Source organism: Pagrus pagrus (genome assembly GCF_965226575.1).
Source record: "Pagrus pagrus genome assembly, chromosome: 19".
In the NCBI taxonomy this organism is placed as follows: Eukaryota; Metazoa; Chordata; class Actinopteri; order Spariformes; family Sparidae; genus Pagrus; species Pagrus pagrus.
Genome location: NC_140203.1, coordinates 13,531,464 through 13,552,101, shown reverse-complemented (window position 1 = coordinate 13,552,101; position 20,638 = coordinate 13,531,464). Strand labels below are relative to the sequence as shown.

Below are 20,638 nucleotides of genomic sequence, written 5' to 3'. Positions count from 1 at the left end.
TATTCACTTGGCGTCTTATCTCTCAACCACGGTTCAACCAAAGCGGGCGTTTTACGATGTGCGCATGCGCCGTGTAGACCAGTTAAAAAGGCGTCTGAGTGGACAGTCAGTGTGAGGAGAGAGACTCGGGGTGGAAACCTTGTGAAGCCGTCCTCTTCGCTACATCATCCACTGTACCACAATGTCCAAACCGAAGTTTCAGACGGAGTGGGAGGAAATTGACGAGGAATATCAACAATTACAGGTGATAGAAAAAACCGAAACGAGCATATTGTCTGTGCTAACGAGATTGTTGGCTGTAGCTTGCCGTGGATGGCACTGACAGCCGATACTCTCAGCAGCTACGTTAGTTTGGATGGCTCCTTCCTATTCGCCATTCATTCTCAGACCAGTCGTAAACGCAGCTTTTGAGCCAATAACTGTGCTGTTGTGGGGGGTGTATCAGAGGGATGGGGTATGTTTCACCTTACGTTTAGCATTTCTGACTTCACTGTAACATCCTTGTGTCCCAACTGCTAACATTAGCAGCAGGTTGCTTGCTGCTAGGCTATTGAGCAGCTACAGTAACTTAGCTAACCACACAGTCAGTGTACTACTGTGCGATTGATTTAATGTGGACGTATTGCTTACCAAAGTTACGTAAATGTCGTAGAGGTAACTCCACGTGTTTGTTGTTTCTGTCGCTTGGCCTGAGTAAATGATTTCGCAACGTTAGTCATTGAATGCATCATCACACATCATCACCACGCTAGCTCACGTTTGCTAACCGGCTAACTTCAAACAACAATAAGAGCAGTCGAAAATGGGGAAAGGGAGCCGTTCACGTTGAGGTGTGATAAAGCATCATGTGGCACGACCAGCCCTCCCCCTCATGCAACTCAGACAGCTGAGATGTGGACCTGTGATGACATCAAAATGTAAAATCTGGAGCTGATCCGTAGGGAAAAGAAGATGAAGGTGACTGTCAATTGTTTCAGGGATCTAAAAAGGAAGCTTACCTGTTATGGTGAATAACTAATGACACACTCTCGTGTTTATATGTACTTGCTTCCTTCCCAACTGTTGATTGACCTGTAGTAAACCTTCAAACCATCATGTTAACATTATTGATTGAATGTCATGTGATGTTCATGCACAGAAAACCCTGAGATACTGGTGTGATCAGCTGTATGTTTGCGTTTCCCCCTCTGAAAGGTCACGATCTATTACCACTTTTCAGGATGTAGCTGATCTTGGAGCGTGGGTTGCACAAGAACACAGCTGACAGACAGTAGATCATTGAGTTCATTGCCTCCTATCAAACATTTCCCGGGGTCCAGTTTTGTTTTAGTTCAGTATTTTTATGAACTTTTTAGATTTACAACCAGGTAAAATTCAGTTTGCAATGTCCAATTTAAACAGCACTTTTCCTAGCAAGCCTACGATTAAAACGACAAATGTACAGTAGCTTACGCAGAACATTTGTCCAGGCCTTGTGATGAAACTTTTAACAAGAATTGACCTTTTTTCAGTCTTGGATATTCTATATTCAAATAAAAAATGTAAGAAATAATGTCATGGGTTTGCTGATCATATTTAAGGGGGATGGGGATGAGTCCCTAACCTCAGACCATGGGATTATCTCTGCTGACTGTGCGTCCTCACCCCAACACACCATGTCCTGCTGATGGGGGAGAAACGCAGACAGTGCTGCTGAAAGCATGGTTGCACATAAACTGGAATATAAATTTCACCATATAATAGAGTGTCATGGGCTGTTTATGCTCTGGCAGTAGGGTCAAACAAGTTTTCACAGGGTGAAGCATTTCCATCTCTTCCTGAATGGAGACTTTGTTCGCCCAGAGTTTCCCAGTGTTGTCCACGGAGAATTTTCTCGACAGTGTCACGCTTTCAAATGTTTGTTCACGAGTGTTTTCAGTGTAATATGACATGTGTTAAATTTGCATGTCTCATCACTGAGCTTCATCAGAAGTTTCTATTCCTAGAAGTGTTTCCATTCTAACTGTGTGTCTGTTTTGATTTCTAGGAAACGCACAAAATATACAGGCAAAAACTTGAGGAGCTCACCAACCTTCAGGCAACATGCAGCAGCTCCATCAGTAAACAGAGAAAATGCCTGAAAGACCTACGACACAGCCTGACCAAGTAAGCACTCTCTGATCAGGACCGCACACCTTGTGTTTCTCTTGCATGTCTGGCTCATTGTCCGATTTGACGCACTTGTGAGTGTATTTTTGCCGTATAGCGTTTACTGAACAGGCTGCAGTAAGTGTACATGAAAGTTTATGTTGTCAGCACTCAAGGAAGCGTTTTTGCAGCCAAGTCATCAAAGAGAGGAAACAGTGTACAGTTACTCAAATTTGATAAATTTCTGGAACTGACAAGTGAAGTTATTATTAACTGTATCATTCTGACACATACCAGGAAAGATACTGTGTCTTAAGTTCATGGAGAGCCTTCCTCCTCCTCTTTTCCACCCATGATCCTTTTGTCTTTTCTTTACAGGTGTGCGCAATCATGTGACGAGAAACAACTGGAACAAATAACGGACATCAAGACACAAATCAAAGATAAAGAAAATGTGTTCTTTGATATGGAAGCATATTTGCCAAAGAGAAATGGGTAAGTACCTTTTTGGGTTTTTTTTGGTTTGTTTTTTTAAGTCAACAAATCACTCAACATTACTGACGGTTTTTTTTGTGTGTTTTCAGGCTGTACCTGAATTTGGTCCTGGGCAATGTGAACGTAACGCTTCTCAGCAACCAGGCAAAGTATGTGACGTGTTCAGCCGTGAGAACAGCGTGAAAATTCAGGTTCAGACTCTAAACGCACGCGTGTTTCTTTGTCGTTCCTTCGTTCCCATAGGTTTGCCTACAAAGACGAGTATGAGAAGTTCAAGCTTTATATGACAATAATCCTGATGTTTGGAGCAATAACCTGCCTCTTCTTTCTCAACTGTCGGTGAGACAACTTATTCCCCCCTCAGTCGGTGTTGTTGTTGATCTATCAGAGTCTAAAAGAGCTGCTCACTGTTTTATTTTCTCCATTTCTGTTTAGGGTCACTGATGAAATCTTCAACTTTTTGCTGGTGTGGTACTACTGCACTTTGACCATAAGGGAAAGCATCCTCATGAGCAACGGCTCCAGGTGTGCACTTTATCTGTCCTTTTATATGATTTCTCTGTGCTAGGATTTGTATTTGTGCTTGCTGTAATACTGGGTTGACAGCTGTCATCTATTCCTGTGCTCTTCTTCTCTCCAGGATCAAAGGCTGGTGGGTGTCTCATCATTATGTATCCACCTTTCTGTCAGGTGTGATGCTCACCTGGTGAGTTTCTGTTTTTGGTTTCATCGTGACATGTTGCTGTTTCAGCAATCGTATTTACTTTTGAACAAACCTGCAGGTTAGTGACTGCTAACTGCTTTTTATTTAACTGTGTGTCTCCTCACAGGCCAGAGGGGCCCATGTATCAGATGTTCAGAAGCCAGTTTCTTGCTTTCTCCATATATCAAAGTAAGACTTTAATCTGCTTTCTAGACTTGGAACAAAATGTGTTACTGTCATATGTGCGGTATACTGTGAGCTCCTAGTTGTAGGTGGTTCATCCTCAGAAAGCAGCAGTAACTTTTTATCCTTTGGTCTGATATACTCTACTTAAAATGTAGTCCTATTTAGTTTGAAGTATGCACACTGTATATGCTATTTTAGCCACATGATTACCAGAATATAGGATTACAACTGATCATCTTGATTAATCTGCTAGTTATTTTCTTGATTTAATTTAATTGCCAATTACAATTGATCAATAAGTAGTTTGTCTTTAAGGTGATTGGATAATAGTGAACCATAGGCCTCTTATATCACCCACAGTCCAAGGTGGACTCGCCAAGTATCTTGTTTTGTCTGATAAACAGTCCATAAACAAAAGATATTAAGTTTACAATGATGAGTCAACCAGCAAATTTTCACATTTGAGAAGCTGTAACCACAGATCATTGGGCACTCCTGCTTGCAAAATGGCTTAAACAATTAATCAGTTATCAAAATAGTTGTTGATGAATGTTCTGTCAATCAACTATTAACAGATTAAATTGGTTATAGTTTCACTGTTTTGTTGTTATGAAAATAATATGAAAAAAGAGCAGATGGAGAATAAGTAACGGGTGACATGACCCAATGTTAATTAGAATATCGAAGTAGTCAGGTGCTAAGACGAATGAACAGCACTGTTAATCTATATACTACTGTTTCACGTGCTATCGCTCTGCTCCATCACAGTACAGTAGACTGAGGCCAGAGCAAGTGAAGGGCAGTATCACCTGCCTGTATTGTGATTACAAACAGTGTGGACATGTTTAGAGGAAGTGAACACCAGGGCAGGTGACTCAACTTTACTCATATTAATAGCTGAGCTAAACTGAGTCGACGTGAACAGCCGTATTTGGACACAAGGATCTCGTTGAATGAAGATCTTATTAATTAAGGACATGAACCATGACACCAGTTTGAATTCTTGCATGAATTGTACTCGACTTTTGTCCATCAAAGATGTCGGATGTAAATACTGCTTGCCTGCTATCAGTTAACAAAGCTACTCTTCTGTGAAGAACAGTTTTTTTTTTCTCACCAGAATAGAGAAGTAAAGTCATTTCACCCACTGGTGGTTAAAGTCATTGCCTCGTATATCACATGTACATGCATGATGTGACAACCGATGTGATCGGGAGCTCTGGTTGTGGTGACAAGTCAAATGTTTTAACAGAGAGAAGGTCCCATTTCAAAGCCTCACGCCAAGCTGAGATAAGGTGGCCCGTTATCTGTCTCTCTTTGTTTTGAGGACAGAATGACCTCATTTAATTGTGCAGAACTTCAAATCACGGCCTACTATTGACTTTTTTTTATTCCATTAAATGTTTTGGGAACTGGTAATAAGCTGATGCTAGTCTACAAAAAATAATTTTCCCTTCCAGTACGAGGACATCATCTGAACCTTATTGATCCGTTCAGTGTTGACTGTGCTGTAACGTGTAATTCTCGTCCTCCAGGCTTTGTCCAGTTCCTCCAGTATTACTACCAGAGCGGCTGCTTATACAGGCTGCGAGCTCTGGGAGAGAGAAATCAGCTGGACCTCACAGTGGGTACGTTGTAAGCTATTTCGGGTGCTAGTCATTTCAATCGTTTGAACTCTTGAGCCATCTGCAACGCCATGTCTGGAAAAATAGGGTAAAGGTGAGAGATGGAGGCAGCTGTTAACATCAGCGTGCTGCCGCGCAGATGTCGGGAGTAATTTGAGTAGAGCCTCGGCGAATTCACTTCTCAGACCAACTCTAATGTCATATTGTTGTGCGGAGACGACTGAGTAAGAACAACACCCTTCACCACTGACGATTTCCACAAACTCATGCAGAAGATCACTTTGTTGGAAACTAAAATCCACAGATTAGAAGTTAATGTGGAGGTTAACGGACTGTGTGGAAATGAAACCACTCTTCCTTTCAGCGGAAAAGAGAACGCTAACACACAGCTACCTAGCACTGATAAGAAACGGGAGAGCCGTGATCTCCGCAGTAAATCTTCACATGGAAGTCCTCCCTGGAACACTCTTGGGGCAAAGCCAAAGAAGAACTCTGCTCCTTGGAACATGGATGGAAGAATAACAGGAAGAACCGTCCACCCGGAGATCTCTGATGCTACCGGCTGGCCAGCACTACCATCCTCCTCCTCCTCTACTCCAATGCAGAGCAGGACACAGCCGTGGTCAGCTGCTAAAGGAAAGACCAACAGCAAACATCCCATACAACAAACTATCAAAATGCAAAACAGATTTGCTCCACTACGCCGAGATTCCGCATCTCCATCTGATGACCTGTACCACTCATCGCCACAGAGAAGGGTAAGGGCTGAACGTAAATCAGAAGCTAACAGGCCGCAGGCAAAGCTAACGACTGGGCCCCAAACTCTGATTGTGGGAGATGCCACTGTTAAAGATGTGAGATTCATGTGCAGTGAAAACATGAAGGTTCTCTGTTTTCCAAAGGATATGGTTCCTGACATGACAGCGAGAATCCCTGGTATTGTTGCAGCAAATCCAACTGTCAAAAAGATCATTTTGCATACGGGGATGAATGACATTGTGAAGCAGCAGTCTGAAATGCTCAAACAAGATTTTACTGATCTGTTGAACACAGTCAGCTCCCTGGATGTTGAGGTTTTAATCAGTGGCCCCCTTCCACCAGTCAGAAGAGGTGCTGAGAGATTCAGCAGATTGATGGCACTGAACACATGGCTTTCCAGAGCATGTAATGTCCATTCTATGTATTTTTTGGACAACTTCAATTTCTTTTGGGACCGCAGACATCTTTTTAAGCAAGATGGACTCTTCCTAAATAGGTCAGGAGTCAAACTGTTTATGTCCAACATATCTTTCTGCCTGCGTCACCAATCTGTTCCCTCCACCAAGGACAAGAGGCAAGACAGGCCGAAACAAACAGGAGATAATCACAAAGGAAACCGAGCACAACCCCCAGCTGAAGTGAGCTCCACTCATGAGAGATGTCAGGACAAACAGGAAGAGGATTCTCTCTGTGAGGTTCAACTGTCTACACCACCCCAAACCCCACCCAGTTCACCATCTACTGTGGGCATGTTGTCGCCTTCGTCCCCCCTCATGGAGTTCACCGACCAAATGAACAAGCTGGTCATCGCTGGGACACAGTTTACCCCCCGCCCTACTGCAATTTTCTCTCCTCTCATTCCCCTGAAACACCCTCAGCCTTCGGTGAAGCTAAGACACACACCACCCCCACCCCTTTCACACAGGCATCATCCTCCCCAAGCTGATAAGAGCTCAGCACACTTAGATCTTTCTGTCTCTTACTGCTGATGTTTTATGGGTCCAGGCTCTAAAGATGTCACTCCTGACTATTCCCAGCGAAAGTCGGGGCCCAGTGTACTGGAAGCTTCTTCAGTTCATGTTATGATCGGTAATAGAAAAAGAATGTTTAAATTGCCAAGAAAGAGTGTAATGTCAAATTTAACATTCATTCCGGGTCCAGGCTACGAAGTTGATATCTTTAATGTCTTCCCCCCAGAAAAGCCGGGGCCCCTTGGAGTTCAGGTAGTCTCCTCGATTCCTGTGTTTACAGGTAATAGAAAAATGGTGAATTTGCTGAGACACAGGAAGTGCCTTAATAAATCTGCCAATCTATTAAATTTAGCTCCCATTCCTCGTCAGCCACAAACTGTCACAAAAGATTGCACAGCTGGTTTTGACTCTTTTAATTTAGCTTTATTAAACATCAGGTCTCTGGCAGGAAAATCTTTTTTAATACATGATTTTATCATCAAACACAATCTTAATTTTATGTTTTTAACTGAAACCTGGTTAGACCAAGACAACAGTGCAGCTGTTCACATTGAATCAAGCCCTCCAAACTTCTCTTTCATAAGTGAGACTAGAAAGCATAAAAAAGGAGGAGGTGTTAGTATTCTGTTTAATGAGTTACTCAAATGCAAGCGAATGTTTTATGGAAATTTTACTTCTTTTGAATATGTGGCTCTTCAGTTAAACTCATCTTCTCGGGCTATATTTCTAAACATCTACAGGCCACCTAAATACTGTACAGATTTTTTTGATGACCTTGTTGAGTTACTGTCTCTTATCTGCACTGACTTTGATTGTGTGTTAATTGTTGGTGACTTTAACATCCATGTCGACAAACCTGAGGACAGATGGACTAAAGAACTGTGTCGTGTCCTTGATAACTTTGGACTCACTCAGCATGTGATGCAGCCCACACACAACAGGGGCCACATCCTAGACTTGGTTATCTCCAAGGGTCTGAACATTCCTAAGGTTCTGGTATCTGATGTTGCTCTCTCTGATCATTACTGTGTTCTCTTTGAGAGTGATATATGTGTGTACACAAATGTTCAAACTGAGGTCGTCTCAAAGCGTTACATCACTGAAAACACCAGTGACATATTCATTGAGGCTTTCTCCTCCACACCTCCCCTCTCCAGGTTCTCCGTCAATGACCTTGTAGATCACTTCAGTTCTAAAGTTACAAATGTTATTGATGCCATTGCACCCACTAAAATGAAGGTGGTCTCTGGTAAGAAAAAATCTCCTTGGAGAAATGCCACGCTTGTCAAAATGGAAAAAAAGGAATGCCGAAAGGCAGAGCGCAGGTGGCGCAAAACTAAGCTCCAAGTTCATTTTGACATTTATAAAGAGAGACTTTACATTTTTAATTTAGAACTGAAAAAGTCAAGGCAGTCCTTCTTTTCAGACATTATCACCAAAAACAATAATAATACACGTGCCCTGTTTGCTACTGTCGACAGGCTAACAAACCCTCCTGTGCCAGTAGCCTCTGAACATCTATCTACCAGGGCCTGTAATGAATTTGCATCCTTCTTCACTGACAAAATTCAGAAAATTAGACAAGCGGTCTGTGCCACCGTACCTAGTACAGGAGGCGTGTTATCCATGTGTCCACCGAAAACCAACTCTAACACCATGACACAATTTGACCAAATCAATGACAAAAACCTGCAAGAGATAATACAACATTTGAAATCTTCCTCATGCTGCCTTGATATTTTACCAGCAGGGTTCTTCAAAAAAGTTTCAGACTGCATGACTTCAGATCTGCTACAGATTGTCAACATGTCTCTACTTTCAGGCGTCTTCCCCCAAGCCATGAAAACTGCAGTTATTAAACCACTCCTGAAGAAGAACAATCTAGACACATCAGTAATGAATAATTACAGGCCCATATCGAACCTCCCAATTTTAAGTAAAATCATTGAAAAAGCTGTTTTTCAACAGCTGAACAATTACTTAATAGTAAATGGCTGTTTTGATGTCTTCCAATCAGGATTTCGACCACATCATAGCACTGAGACTGCTCTAGTCAAGGTCCTCAATGACATTCATTTAAACACAGACAATGGCAAAATTTCAGTCTTAGTATTACTGGATCTCAGTGCTGCGTTTGACACAGTCGACCACAACATACTACTAGACCGACTAGAAAACTGGGTGGGACTCTCTGGTACAGCACTAAACTGGTTTAAATCCTATCTAAATGATAGAGACTACTTTGTGTCTATTGGTAATTACACATCTGAAAGGATGAAAATGACAAGCGGAGTACCCCAGGGCTCCATTCTGGGGCCTCTACTATTCAACATTTACATGCTTCCTCTAGCTCAGATAATGGAAAACAACAAAATATGTTACCATAGTTATGCAGATGACACACAAATTTACATAACCATCTCACCAGGGGACTACAATCCCATACAAACGCTAAGTAGATGCATTGAACAAATCAATGATTGGATGTGTCAGAGTTTTCTTCAGTTAAACAAAGATAAGACTGAAATAATTGTTTTTGGAGCCAAGGAAGAACGACTCACAGTCTCTGCTCAGCTTCAATTTATAATGTTGAAAACTGCAAACCAAGCCAGAAACCTCGGTGTAATAATGGACTCAGACCTGAACTTCAGCAACCACATTAAGTCAATTACAAAATCAGCCTACTATCATCTTAAAAATATATCCAGGATAAAAGGACTTATGTCTCAGCAGGATTTAGAAAAACTTATCCATGCATTTATCTTCAGCAGACTCGACTACTGTAACGGTGTCTTTACAGGACTCTCTAAAAAATCCATCAGACAGCTGCAGCTGATTCAGAACGCTGCTGCTCGAGTCCTAACAAGAACCAAAAAAGTAGATCACATCACTCCAGTTCTCAGATCTTTACACTGGCTTCCTGTCAGTCAAAGAATAGATTTCAAAATCCTGCTGTTGGTTTATAAAGCACTGAATGGTTTCGGGCCAAAATACATTTCTGATCTGCTGCCACGTTATGAACCATCCAGACCTCTGAGGTCATCAGGCTCAGGTCTGCTTTCAGTCCCTAGAGTCAAAACTAGACATGGAGAAGCAGCGTTCAGTTACTATGCGCCACACATCTGGAACAAACTCCCAGAAAACTGCAGGTCTGCTCCGACTCTCACCTCTTTTAAATCAAGGCTGAAGACCTTTCTGTTTGCCACTGCCTTTCACTGAAGCAATTTTAAGTCTTTGAACTGCACTGTGACTTTTATTTTTTTTCTCTGTGACTTTTGTTTTCCTATTTCTTAACTTGTTTTAATGTTTTGTTTTAATGTCTATTTCTTAACTTGTTTTAATGTTTTGTTTAAATGTCTATTTCTCAACTTGTTTTAATGTTTTGTTTTAATGTATCTTAAATGTTTTACTGTAATTGTATGCGCCTGTAAAGCACTTTGAGTTGCCCTGTGTCTGAATTGTGCTATACAAATAAACTTGCCTTGCCTTGCCTTGCCTAACAGTGTGGTGGTCTGTGTCATGTTGTCCCATGGTCACTGTTACAGTTTTGTGTCTCTGCAGAGGGATTTCAGTCCTGGATGTGGAGAGGCCTCACTTTTCTTTTGCCGTTCCTCTTTTTCGGCCATGTAAGTCAAACTTTTCTCCTTCTCTTCATGCTTTTAATATCAAACTACAGCTTGAACACCTTATTCCGATTATTTTTAATATCAGGAGGTATTACATAAGATCTTGTAAGCTTATGGGGTCGTTTTACACCAACAGTCATTGTTTGATCAGTATTCTGTGCATTAAAAGATCACACCATTGTTCTGAAATACTGCATCATCTAAGGAGAAAGATGTGGATCAAAGTGAATCTTGCATGTGCAGCCCTAGCGTGCAGGGACGTTATGAAAGGTAATTCGTCCTCTTCATCCACAGTTTTGGCAGCTGTACAACTCTGTGACCCTGTTTCGCTTGGCAGGCCACGAGGACTGCAAGGAGTGGCAGGTAAGGATCGCATTGGCAGATCCATTACTTAAATGTCAAGAGACGTGCCGAGGCAGATTTTAAAAAATCGTTTGGACAAAAGGAGAAAGTTTGTTTGTCTGAATCGAAGCGGTGTCCACACACGCATATTTGAGGCCATTTTTAGAGTTGGTGGTGTGAGTTGGCCACTGAAGTTAAAGGGTAACTTCTGTATTTATATGGTGTATAGATACAATACATCCATCAAAGTATGTCCAATTAAAGGGTAACTGCACCAATTTGACACATTAAATAGTATTTACAGGTCTAGTTATCCTCCAGTGATGTTAACCAGTGGTCAGTGAGCTCATTATGGACAGTTTTTGAAAAGTAAAACAAATGATCAAAATTGACAAAACAAAACCAGAGATATCTCCTTTTTTTCAATTCCACACCTCCTTCTTACTTTTCAAAACCTGGTGCCTACAATACCCACAATGCAACGTGGCCTGAGTGACATCACTGGAGACATTTATCACATTGCATGCAGCTTCCTCTGGGGCCTGTAAACTCTACACTAAGTGTAAAATAGGCGAAGTTACACTTTAAAGTGCTTGTTGCTGCCACTGACAGGCTCAGGTTGTTCTCGGCGTCATTACGGAGATGGTTCCTACAGAGCTGAACCTTCTTGTTAAAGAACAAGATCCTTTTTATTTTACGAGAAACGGGTGCAAGCAAACTGCATTTGAAGAAACAGTAATTTTATCATCGTACACCACACTTAAGTCAAACTCGACATAAAAACAAAATAAAACATACCAAAAACTTCTTTCTTTATCTTTCCACTGATCAACAATCACCAACTCACAAAATAATGCAAGACTGAGAGCAGACATCAGAGAAGCAGTGTGAGAAATTGGCGTGTAGAGCCAGAATATTGTTCAAATGTAACACTTGGAGTAACAATCAGAGCCTGTCGGTGGCAAAAGAAGCACTTTAAGTGGACGTACTTTGGTAATGAGCATTTGGGATGTACTTTGGTTTATATCGCAGTCTGTTTCACGGCTGTCGGCTTCAACTGTCTTCCTCAATATTGTACCAATTTCAATAAAAGTGTTGTCCCCGGCTGGTTGGATAATACTGAAGTTTAAGTCAATGGGAGTGTGTGCAGGGAAGGTTTGTCTGTATCAGACTCATGCAGCACACATACTTAACTGGAAATTACCTGTGAAGTCTTGTGTAATGTTAGTGTCAGAATTTTATCTTAACATGTCCGAACACTTCAACATTCACAATACAGATATCCAGTTACAAATCGTGTTTTGTCTTGGAATAAAACACCCTTTTCCTGTGGGTTTTTTTTTTTTTCTTTCAGGTATTTATGCTGGCACTGACATTTCTCGTCCTGTTCCTGGGAAATTTCCTCACCACATTAAAGGTAGTCCACCAAAAGATTCAGAAAAACCAGGATACGGTGCAAAAGAATGACTGAGACCAAAACTAAGGCGAGACACGTCAGATTCTCACAAAAGGCCAGTAATTTCGAACCAACGCGCACAATCGCTTGACAGGCAGACCACAGTCTGATCAGGCTGGGAGAAGACGAAGCTGAAACCTCTGTTTCTCTCAGGCTTTGACGGCAGCAGCAGCGTCCAGCCAAAGTATCTGGCCAACAGGCTTCTGCTTTCTAATGACTCGTCGTCGATGTTGCTGCGCAGTCGGTCGCAACACAAAGTGATGTTCGCCCAACAGACGAACAGTTTGTCGCTTTACCCTGTATATACCAACGTGTGTGGAAAGAATGTGTGTGTTTTATTGTGTCAGTGCATGAATCTGTCAGAGAGCCTTTGTTCAAATCATATGCAACTAAAAGAGGGCAGGTAGCATCGTTTCAACAGAATATAGTTTGCCTTCGAAGACCTAATGTCTGTCACGCACATGCTTCATACTTCTGTGAAGTAGTCATGGTCAAACTGTCTCTCGGTTGAACACCGTTGTTTAATGTGGCACTCGTTCCTTGAATTCGCTAACTTTTTATGTGTAGTTAATCCCTGTTGTGCTATTTCACTGCTAAACATTTTGTTTTTTACATCAACAACTATAAACGTGATACTTGACTGCCCAAAATGACCTTCAGTTTTCAGAAGAAAACCCCTCCTGATGTATTTTGTCCGTCTGGAGTCTGCTCTGTTTCGTCAATAGAGTTGGACAACAAGGGCACGCTGCTTCTCCCTTCAGGCAGCGGCCACAAAAGCCATAACTGTTTTTGTATGAGCTAACGGCTAATCATATTATGTGGCTAAGTCACAAGAACACACACAAAAACTTGTACTGTCTGAAAAAACGGTTGTTCTCATGCGAACTCCCCACTAGTAGTTACACTCAATGTTTTCATTAACATAATGCTAATGCATACATAGGTTTAGTATGTTTCACATACTCCTTCTTAAAGGTGCAATATGTAAGAACTGGCCACCTGTTGAATTCATACTCAAAACAAATGGGGGGGCATCGTGCCAGCAAAGTTACTGCTAGTTAGCTCAGTTAGCTGGCCAGCTAGCAGTTGGGACTGGGAGCTCGGAGCACTGGAGGAGTGTTGGTGTTTACATCACTGGCAGGGGCTTTTGACTGGGACAGTTTGGGGCTAGCAGGTAAGCATGCTAACTTCAGTAGATATCGCTGCAACACAATACAGAATTCAGAAACGTACTAAAATTATCAACAGAACGTGAAGAAATATCAGTTTTTACGCTGTGTCAAAGACTTCTTTGTATTGTGTTGAAGAGATGTCTACTGAAGTAAGCATGCTAACAAGTTAGCCTTGGTCCTGAAAATCCCTTTCTCCCAGCGGCCAAAGCTCCTGTGCTAGTAAAAAAAAAAAAACAACACTCCCCTGGTGGTCCGGCTAGCTGCAGAGCTAACTGGGCTAACAAGCTAACAGTAGCTTCAGTCCTGGATGTATAAAAACAATACAGTTGGCAGTTACTCTGGTGATATGCTGCCTCTATTTGTTGGGAGTATGAATTCAAGGTGGCTGATTGTTATATATTGCACTTTTTTTCCCCTTCTTTTTCCCCAAGCTTACTTAACATTTGAAGTCTGCCCACATATTTTAGTTTATTGGCAGAAAAAACCTTTATGCTTTTGGTTCCCTCTTGTTATGTGATGTTTTAGAAATGTATTATGATCAAATGCTGCTATTAGCACCAGTACTGTAAAACTTTAACTACAGAGGGACGACTAAAAATGTGCTGGATTGTTGTTTTTCTAATTCCAATCACCATATAGAATAAAAATATTTGTATGAATTAACTTATGACCAGATCTGGAGCCTCTGCCCTAGTTCACTGTAGTGTCGTCTGGTTGGTGTTTCATGTTTGTTCTATGATATTACACAAGGGTCTTTTTTTGTTTTTTCAGCTAAAGGCCAGACGGGCTCAAACGAACAGCTGTAGTAGTGTCAGGTTCTCTAATGCCTTATTCTCCCTCCAGCCTGTCGGAGCAAAAAAAAAAAATGTCCGTCTCATTTTATTTGGAAAATCAAAAGGAAGTAGCGTTACATTTGTCATTTCCCACCAAGCAATCATGCTGAAGAGAATCACAGTATTTATGTGCATCACTTTTATTGAAGTTACAGACCAAAATGTTACATTTGATGCGAGAGAGGGCTGCCAGATTTTTATGATGTAGCTGATGTTTAACAATGTCTTCGTTTGTTTCATGACTGTAACTCGTGCCTGAGTTTGATCAGTGACGAGACAGTTGACACTTTCGCAATCTGTGTACATTGTTGTAAAAAAAACAAAAACATATATTAATAATTAAACACCTAATGAAAACACACTATTTCTGTGTTTCTTGTGCGCTCAGAGAGAACATATAGATTACAGTGTTGTACCTGTTATTTACTGATTGGTTACTGTGTGCAGCCATTGAACACATTCAGTTGTTCCAACACTAGTGGGCACTGTTGGTAAAGATAAGAGCCGTGCTGCAAGTTATCATGGCTCCAAAACAAATTCTAGTTCGGTGTGCTTGTTTTACTGGAAGTGAACTTGCCTTGCTGGCTGTTCATCAACGTATTTTTTTATTTCCTCAAAAATGTTAAAGCAACAGTACTTGTGATCCACCAGCCGTTTTTAAAACATCAGACATTATTAAAACCTTTGGAAAAAAGTTACAAGATACAAGAAGCACTCATATTTCTGAGAAATACACAATGTTATGATAAAATGTACCGGTTTAGAGACAGTGCAAAGCTTCCTATTAGAAAAAAATATACATATAAAACAATACTAAAGGTAACATTTCTCATATATGAGTAAAATATATATTGACACAAGGTATTTCAAGTTGCACTGCTGCTTCTTGAAAAATTGTCTTTCCTGTTACGTCATTACCTCTTGTGACTTTAAAGGATGACTCAATGGGGTGCAGACTTGCGGTACAGCGTCTCCTCGCCCCGCATCCCCAACCAAGCTGCTCCCGCATCTGGTTACACAGCGAGCATCTTTGGCCTCTGAACGTCCAACCACTCCCAATGTGAGAGAGTGGTTCTTTTAAAGAAAAAAAAAACCCTGAAGTGATCACTGTCCTCACAAAACCACACATTTCTTCTGCCTCTTGTAGTTCCTTTGTTTTCGATTGAAGGCCAGAGTTCTTTTGGTGGCCTCTCTGAAAACGTCTTCCACGTTCTCCTGATACTTGGCCGAACACTCGAGGTAAAGCTCTGCATTCATCTGCTGCCGGGTCTCATCACCCTGCATCCCAAACCAACACCAAGAATTAGACTCTATGGCACTTAGTTACATTCCATCGCTGGATATAAGTAAAGAAAACTGTATTTGTATTTGTTCTGTATCTGTTATTGCACTGACACTGTGGTTGTAGGTTCTGGTTAGGGCACTTCCTCTTCTGTAGGCCTGTTTTCAGATCACTGAATGTTTGCACGTCTTCTTCATTTACCTGTGTGTAAGTGATGGGAGCCTGATTCATGGCCTTGAGCTTCCTCGTACACTCTTTGTCCTTCCTGAGGTCAGTCTTGCAGCCGATCAGGATGACTGGAATGTCCCGGCAGAAGTGCCTCACCTCTGGGAACCACTGGGTGAAAGAAAATGTAAGGAATGAATTATCTGAGTCATTGTGTGTTTATTCTTTTTTTCACATCAGACTTGTGTGGTGCTTCAGGATAACACTGAGAGGAGAAAGTCCCAGCGCAGCATAGAGTCCTACCTGCATTCAAGAGGGTCAATGTCCACAGTTGCATGAGTTAATCATAGCCGCAAGAATGCAGCCAACACCAACATACCAGAGTCTAATAATCATTAACTAACTGAATTTGAACTTCAGTTAAATAGTGACATTCTCGTTGGCAGGTTGTTAATACACAGTATGAATTATTACCTTTATGAGGACGTTCTCAAAGCTGGTGGGGCTGGTCACATCAAAGCAGATTAACACCAGATTGGCTTCCTGGTACGAGAGAGGCCGCAGCCTGTCATAGTCTTCCTGTCCTGAAAGGGTGCAGGCATACAAGACGTGTTAGATAATAAACGCTATTGTCATTCATGTGTGTAACGTGTGAAGTGGATGCAGCAGCCTGAACATAAAGATACGACGTATGGTACAAAGTTGGTGTAGCTGTATGAAACCACATCCTGGCTTCAGCTTCCTCTTCCGCTGATGTAAGGCACCCTGCTACACTTCTACAGAAGATAAGCGCCCGGCGCTGTCTGACTGTAGTGTTCGTGAGAATTACTTTTGTTCACATTGGAAACTTCATGTTTGATGGCCTACAGAAATACAGACGTCTCTCAAATACATGCCATTAGGATTAGGTACCACTAAGAGAAAACGGTGCTCGCTTTGATGCATAAATGGGCCAAATATTAATAATTTTTTCTCCAAAAAGCCAGATAACTGTGCAAATATCAACTAAATTATGAATTGAAAACTAACTGATAATTGGGCTGGTGTTAACCTTCATGACACTACTTTAACACAATTAGGTAAATCCTCACAGAGTGCCAAGCCCTTCCATTGAAGTGGTATATTGTGAACTAATAAAAAATGACACTCAAATATTAGTCTGACTTTGATATTGGTCGATGGCTAAAATAAAAATACATTCATGAACATATACATCAAATTGATGTACAAATTCAGAACATTACATCAAGAGGAATAGGGAGATTTTACTCGATTAAGGGTTTTTGTTTCCTTTTTTTTTTGTGCTTTTAACATTTGAAACTTGCTGAACACACCTGTACAGATGGAAGGTCATACAAAGTGTAATGTTTTGATATATACATTTGTAATAAACAGTAAAAACAGTATAAAGAGAGTCTTATCCACTGAAAAAAAGAATAAAACAATAATTATGGGTGGGGGGCGAAGAGATTCTGCTTATTTTTGAAGTAAAAAACAGTGTCTCGCACAAAATTTCCCTCTAAATTTGATTCCATAGCAGTTTGCTCAGCAGATTATCAGCTGGTCGGTTCCTAAAAGATGATGTTGATGATGCTCCAACGTCAGCGTCGACCTTTACCACTTCCTCTGTGTCAGAACAACCAGATAAAGACTGAACCCACAGTGTGGGGAGGTCTGAACTTTATACATCTTAAAAGATTTACCAACTATTTAACTTAACTATAAAATGATTCTTATTATTATTATAAGTTAGACAGATAGCTGTATTAATCCCCAAAATGGAAATTAGGTTATTATTATTATAACATTGTTTATCTGGACAATGTTTATATTATATTCCATTCAGTGTGTGATCACTGAGGTCAGCCTGCTCCAGACCTTCATGCCTTTCCACATAATGTCAGGTGTGCAGCACTGATACTAACAGAAATGAATCACATTGTTTGAACATGGGGGTGATGTCTGATAAAGAGTCTTACCAGCCGTGTCATACAGGTTGAGCTTTATCTCTTTTCCTCCGAGAGTGATAGTGGTCACATATTTTTCGAACACTGATGGCGCATATTTCTGTTTTTGACACACAGAAAAGGAAGAAAGATATCCAATTTGTACTAGAACTATACTGTATATGTATGTCAGAATTAACATATATGTAGAAATAAATGAAGATACAATTTTAAGAGACGAGGTTCACTACATGACATGGAAGCTCTTCTTACCTCTGGAAAGTCACCTTTGGCATAAACCATCAGCAGTGATGTTTTCCCACAGCCTCCATCTCCCACTATCACAATTTTAAGTTCTGCTCCTTTCTTTGTGGAACCTTTACCAGCCCCGACACCGTTTTGCGTCATTTCACCTCCAAACAGTCACACCGGTACCAGGCAGGATGGTGTTGAAGATACTCCCTCCAGATTTAAGTTGAATACATGGCAAATGAATCTATATTTGGAAAGACTGAGATGATCTACAGGCAGTGTCGAGACAGAGGAACAGACGCGCCTCATGTTTTACCAGGTAGCTGCTCACCGCTTCCTGTTCCTGTCACATTGAAGCTGTTTCCAATTGACCCCCCACACTCCTCTCCTGTCCTATTAGCAGCCTGCTCTCCGACAGCATCTTTCGGTATGAATAGAGTCACAGCTGAGCTGCACATGTTGAGTCTGGCTGCTCCTACTTCCTCTATTGCATGTGAATATTCTGGGTGGGTACTCAATCTGAAGCTCTGCCTTTTGCTGACAGGGGTGTGCAAATAAGACACCACTGAAAATGTTCTTCCTTAATGCTGAAGTCACAGTTATTATTGAGATTTCTAGATTCTTATCAAAGAAGTCATGAGTCCATGCCCTGGATAAGCCCTGATACCAGTGAATCGGCTGGACGTGTATCTGCATGTACCTGCATAACAGCTTTTTACTGTTGTGAACTTGTTTTTTCTCAGGAACTAACTCTGGTAAAAAGGTCACAGCCTTTTCTTCTTCCATAATACAACAAGTAATGAACCAGCTGCCACACTTCTCCCAGATTCTTCAGTATATGTCCTCATGCATTTTATTGTCGGTTGCCCACCCTTTTTATTGTCAGACTGGGATGTTTGAATAAGTTTGGAATATTCCTTTAATGGTAACTAATTAAATGTCAGTCTAATATGTGTGAGATTCCATGCTCACAAGAACTACCTCATGAGAAATGAATATAATTTACAGGTGTAACATGTAAGAATTGGCCACCTGATGAATTCATACTTAAAACAAACAGGGTGCAGCATATCACCAGGGTAACCACTTACTGCTGCTAATTGTAGCTGACGTTAGCTAGTCAGCCCGGTTAGCCAATCATCTAGTGGATCAGGCTGGGAGCTCGGAGCACCGGAGGAGTGTTGGTGTTTACACTGCTAGCACAGGAGCAATGCTGTGCTAACTGGTTAGCATGCTAACTTCAGTAGATATCATAACTTCAAACCGTTGATCATTTTTGTTCACTTTTGAACAAATTTTTCTTGCGTATTGCATCTTTAATTTGATATCTACAGTATGACTGTATAAAATTCAAGAGTATTAGCCTGTAAATAAACCTTTCAGCACACAGTGTCTGTACTTGTACTTGAGTAAAATTAATGGTATTGTATTATAATATTATTCAGTAAAAGTGAAATTCACCCTCAACAGTACTTGAGAAAAAGTAGAAATGTTGTATTTTTTAAAATCAGATTCCTTATATAATAAATTTAAAAAAATAGCTACTGTGGCTCTATGTAATCTGCAAAGTAACTAAAGTTATCAAATGAATGTAGTGAGTAAAAGTACAATATTTGCCTCCAAAAAATGTGGAGTACAAGTATAAAGTAGCAGAAAATAGAAATACTAAAGTACAGTACTTGAGTAAAAGTACTTGGTTACACTCCATCACTGTCAGCAATCATGCAGCCAGTCTAAATGAATCTAATCATGAAACCCATAAATGCATTTGATAGAAATAGTGGTCTCCCTTTTAATATGAGCATGTTGAATCCCCAGGGGATTTACAAGCAAGACATCAGTCATATGTCTTTGTGCAGTCTGTATGGCTGAACATGGCAGTGACATCACAGATTGGGCGTCAGGACAAACTACTCTCGATCGTCCCAGGATCCAATGTACGGACACTTCACCCGGTAACAAACTAATTAAATTAGCAAAATATAGTGATTGGTTTTGGATGCAACATTTAGAGGTATAGTAAGGTGATATCGGTGTGTGAAGTAGGCAGGCAGCTTTAAGGCATGACGAAGAGCTTCTTAGTGTTTAAATTAAAGTTAGATAGTGAGCCAGATGACCAGAAGAAAATGGACACAGTCTTATAAATTCAGTCCAGCTGCATTTGAGTTACTACTAGATTGCAAAAGACCTGGATGACTGATAATGTTCATGGACATTACACAACATGCAATAGTTTAACATCATTTTTGGGAATTTGTTTCAGCCATGTCGATGCTCGCTAGTAATTACAGACATCTGATGTACGGTATGTTGCACTGGGTGTCAAACATCATAGAGAATGAGCCAGAAATCACAAAATGTTGTATTTAAGATCAACTCAAATTCATGCAGTGTCTGGTCTGGAACATTTTGTCTGTCGAACTCACACCGAGGTAGTAGCTACACAGTCAAATTTAAAGGTTAAATATTCTGTGGTCACTGGTGGGAAAATATGCAGTTAGTGGATAGGAATGCAGAAAATTTGAGCGAGCTGTCCCTTTAAGAGGATGAGCTGACACTGCCCTTTACTTTGCCTATTTTAAGAAAACATTTTGCATGAATACACACACATTTACTGCAATAACTAATGCCTGAAAACACACGCATTTACATCTATAACTAAAAGGGAATTTCAGCTTTAAAGAAAATGCTCCTGCCA

The 20,638-nt window shown here is 40.8% G+C and overlaps 2 protein-coding genes across 2 annotated transcripts; one reads left to right on the top strand and one right to left on the bottom strand.

Moving 5' to 3' along the window:
• The first annotated feature begins 87 nt into the window (after positions 1-87).
• Positions 88-14,656, top strand: tmem120b (transmembrane protein 120B). Its single transcript, XM_084383648.1, has 12 exons — positions 88-244; positions 2,027-2,145; positions 2,506-2,622; positions 2,712-2,771; positions 2,866-2,961; positions 3,058-3,147; positions 3,263-3,328; positions 3,453-3,514; positions 5,047-5,139; positions 10,428-10,492; positions 10,787-10,855; positions 12,189-14,656. Exons 1-12 carry the CDS (start codon positions 182-184, stop codon positions 12,303-12,305), a joined length of 1,017 nt encoding a protein of 338 aa, XP_084239774.1. The 5' UTR covers positions 88-181; the 3' UTR covers positions 12,306-14,656.
• A 132-nt stretch (positions 14,657-14,788) lies between these two features.
• Positions 14,789-18,992, bottom strand: rhof (ras homolog family member F). Its single transcript, XM_084383650.1, has 5 exons — positions 17,962-18,992; positions 17,722-17,809; positions 16,217-16,326; positions 15,779-15,913; positions 14,789-15,573 (listed from the first exon to the last, which is right to left on the bottom strand). The coding sequence occupies exons 1-5, from the start codon at positions 18,094-18,096 to the stop codon at positions 15,409-15,411; spliced, it is 633 nt and encodes a 210-aa protein (XP_084239776.1). The 5' UTR covers positions 18,097-18,992; the 3' UTR covers positions 14,789-15,408.
• Positions 18,993-20,638: the final 1,646 nt, after the last annotated feature.

Excerpts from the sequence above, each read along its gene's own strand:
- tmem120b (XM_084383648.1), top strand. The coding sequence starts at position 182 with ATGTCCAAACCGAAGTTTCAGACGGAGTGGGAGGAAATTGACGAGGAA. Across the intron at positions 2,146-2,505 it reads CTACGACACAGCCTGACCAA|GTGTGCGCAATCATGTGACG; the intron begins GTAAGCACTCTC and ends TTTTCTTTACAG. Across the intron at positions 2,623-2,711 it reads TATTTGCCAAAGAGAAATGG|GCTGTACCTGAATTTGGTCC; the intron begins GTAAGTACCTTT and ends GTGTGTTTTCAG.
- rhof (XM_084383650.1), bottom strand. The coding sequence starts at position 18,096 with ATGACGCAAAACGGTGTCGGGGCTGGTAAAGGTTCCACAAAGAAAGGA. Across the intron at positions 16,327-17,721 it reads CAACCTGTATGACACGGCTG|GACAGGAAGACTATGACAGG; the intron begins GTAAGACTCTTT and ends GCACCCTTTCAG. Across the intron at positions 15,914-16,216 it reads TTGAGAACGTCCTCATAAAG|TGGTTCCCAGAGGTGAGGCA; the intron begins GTAATAATTCAT and ends TCTTTCACCCAG.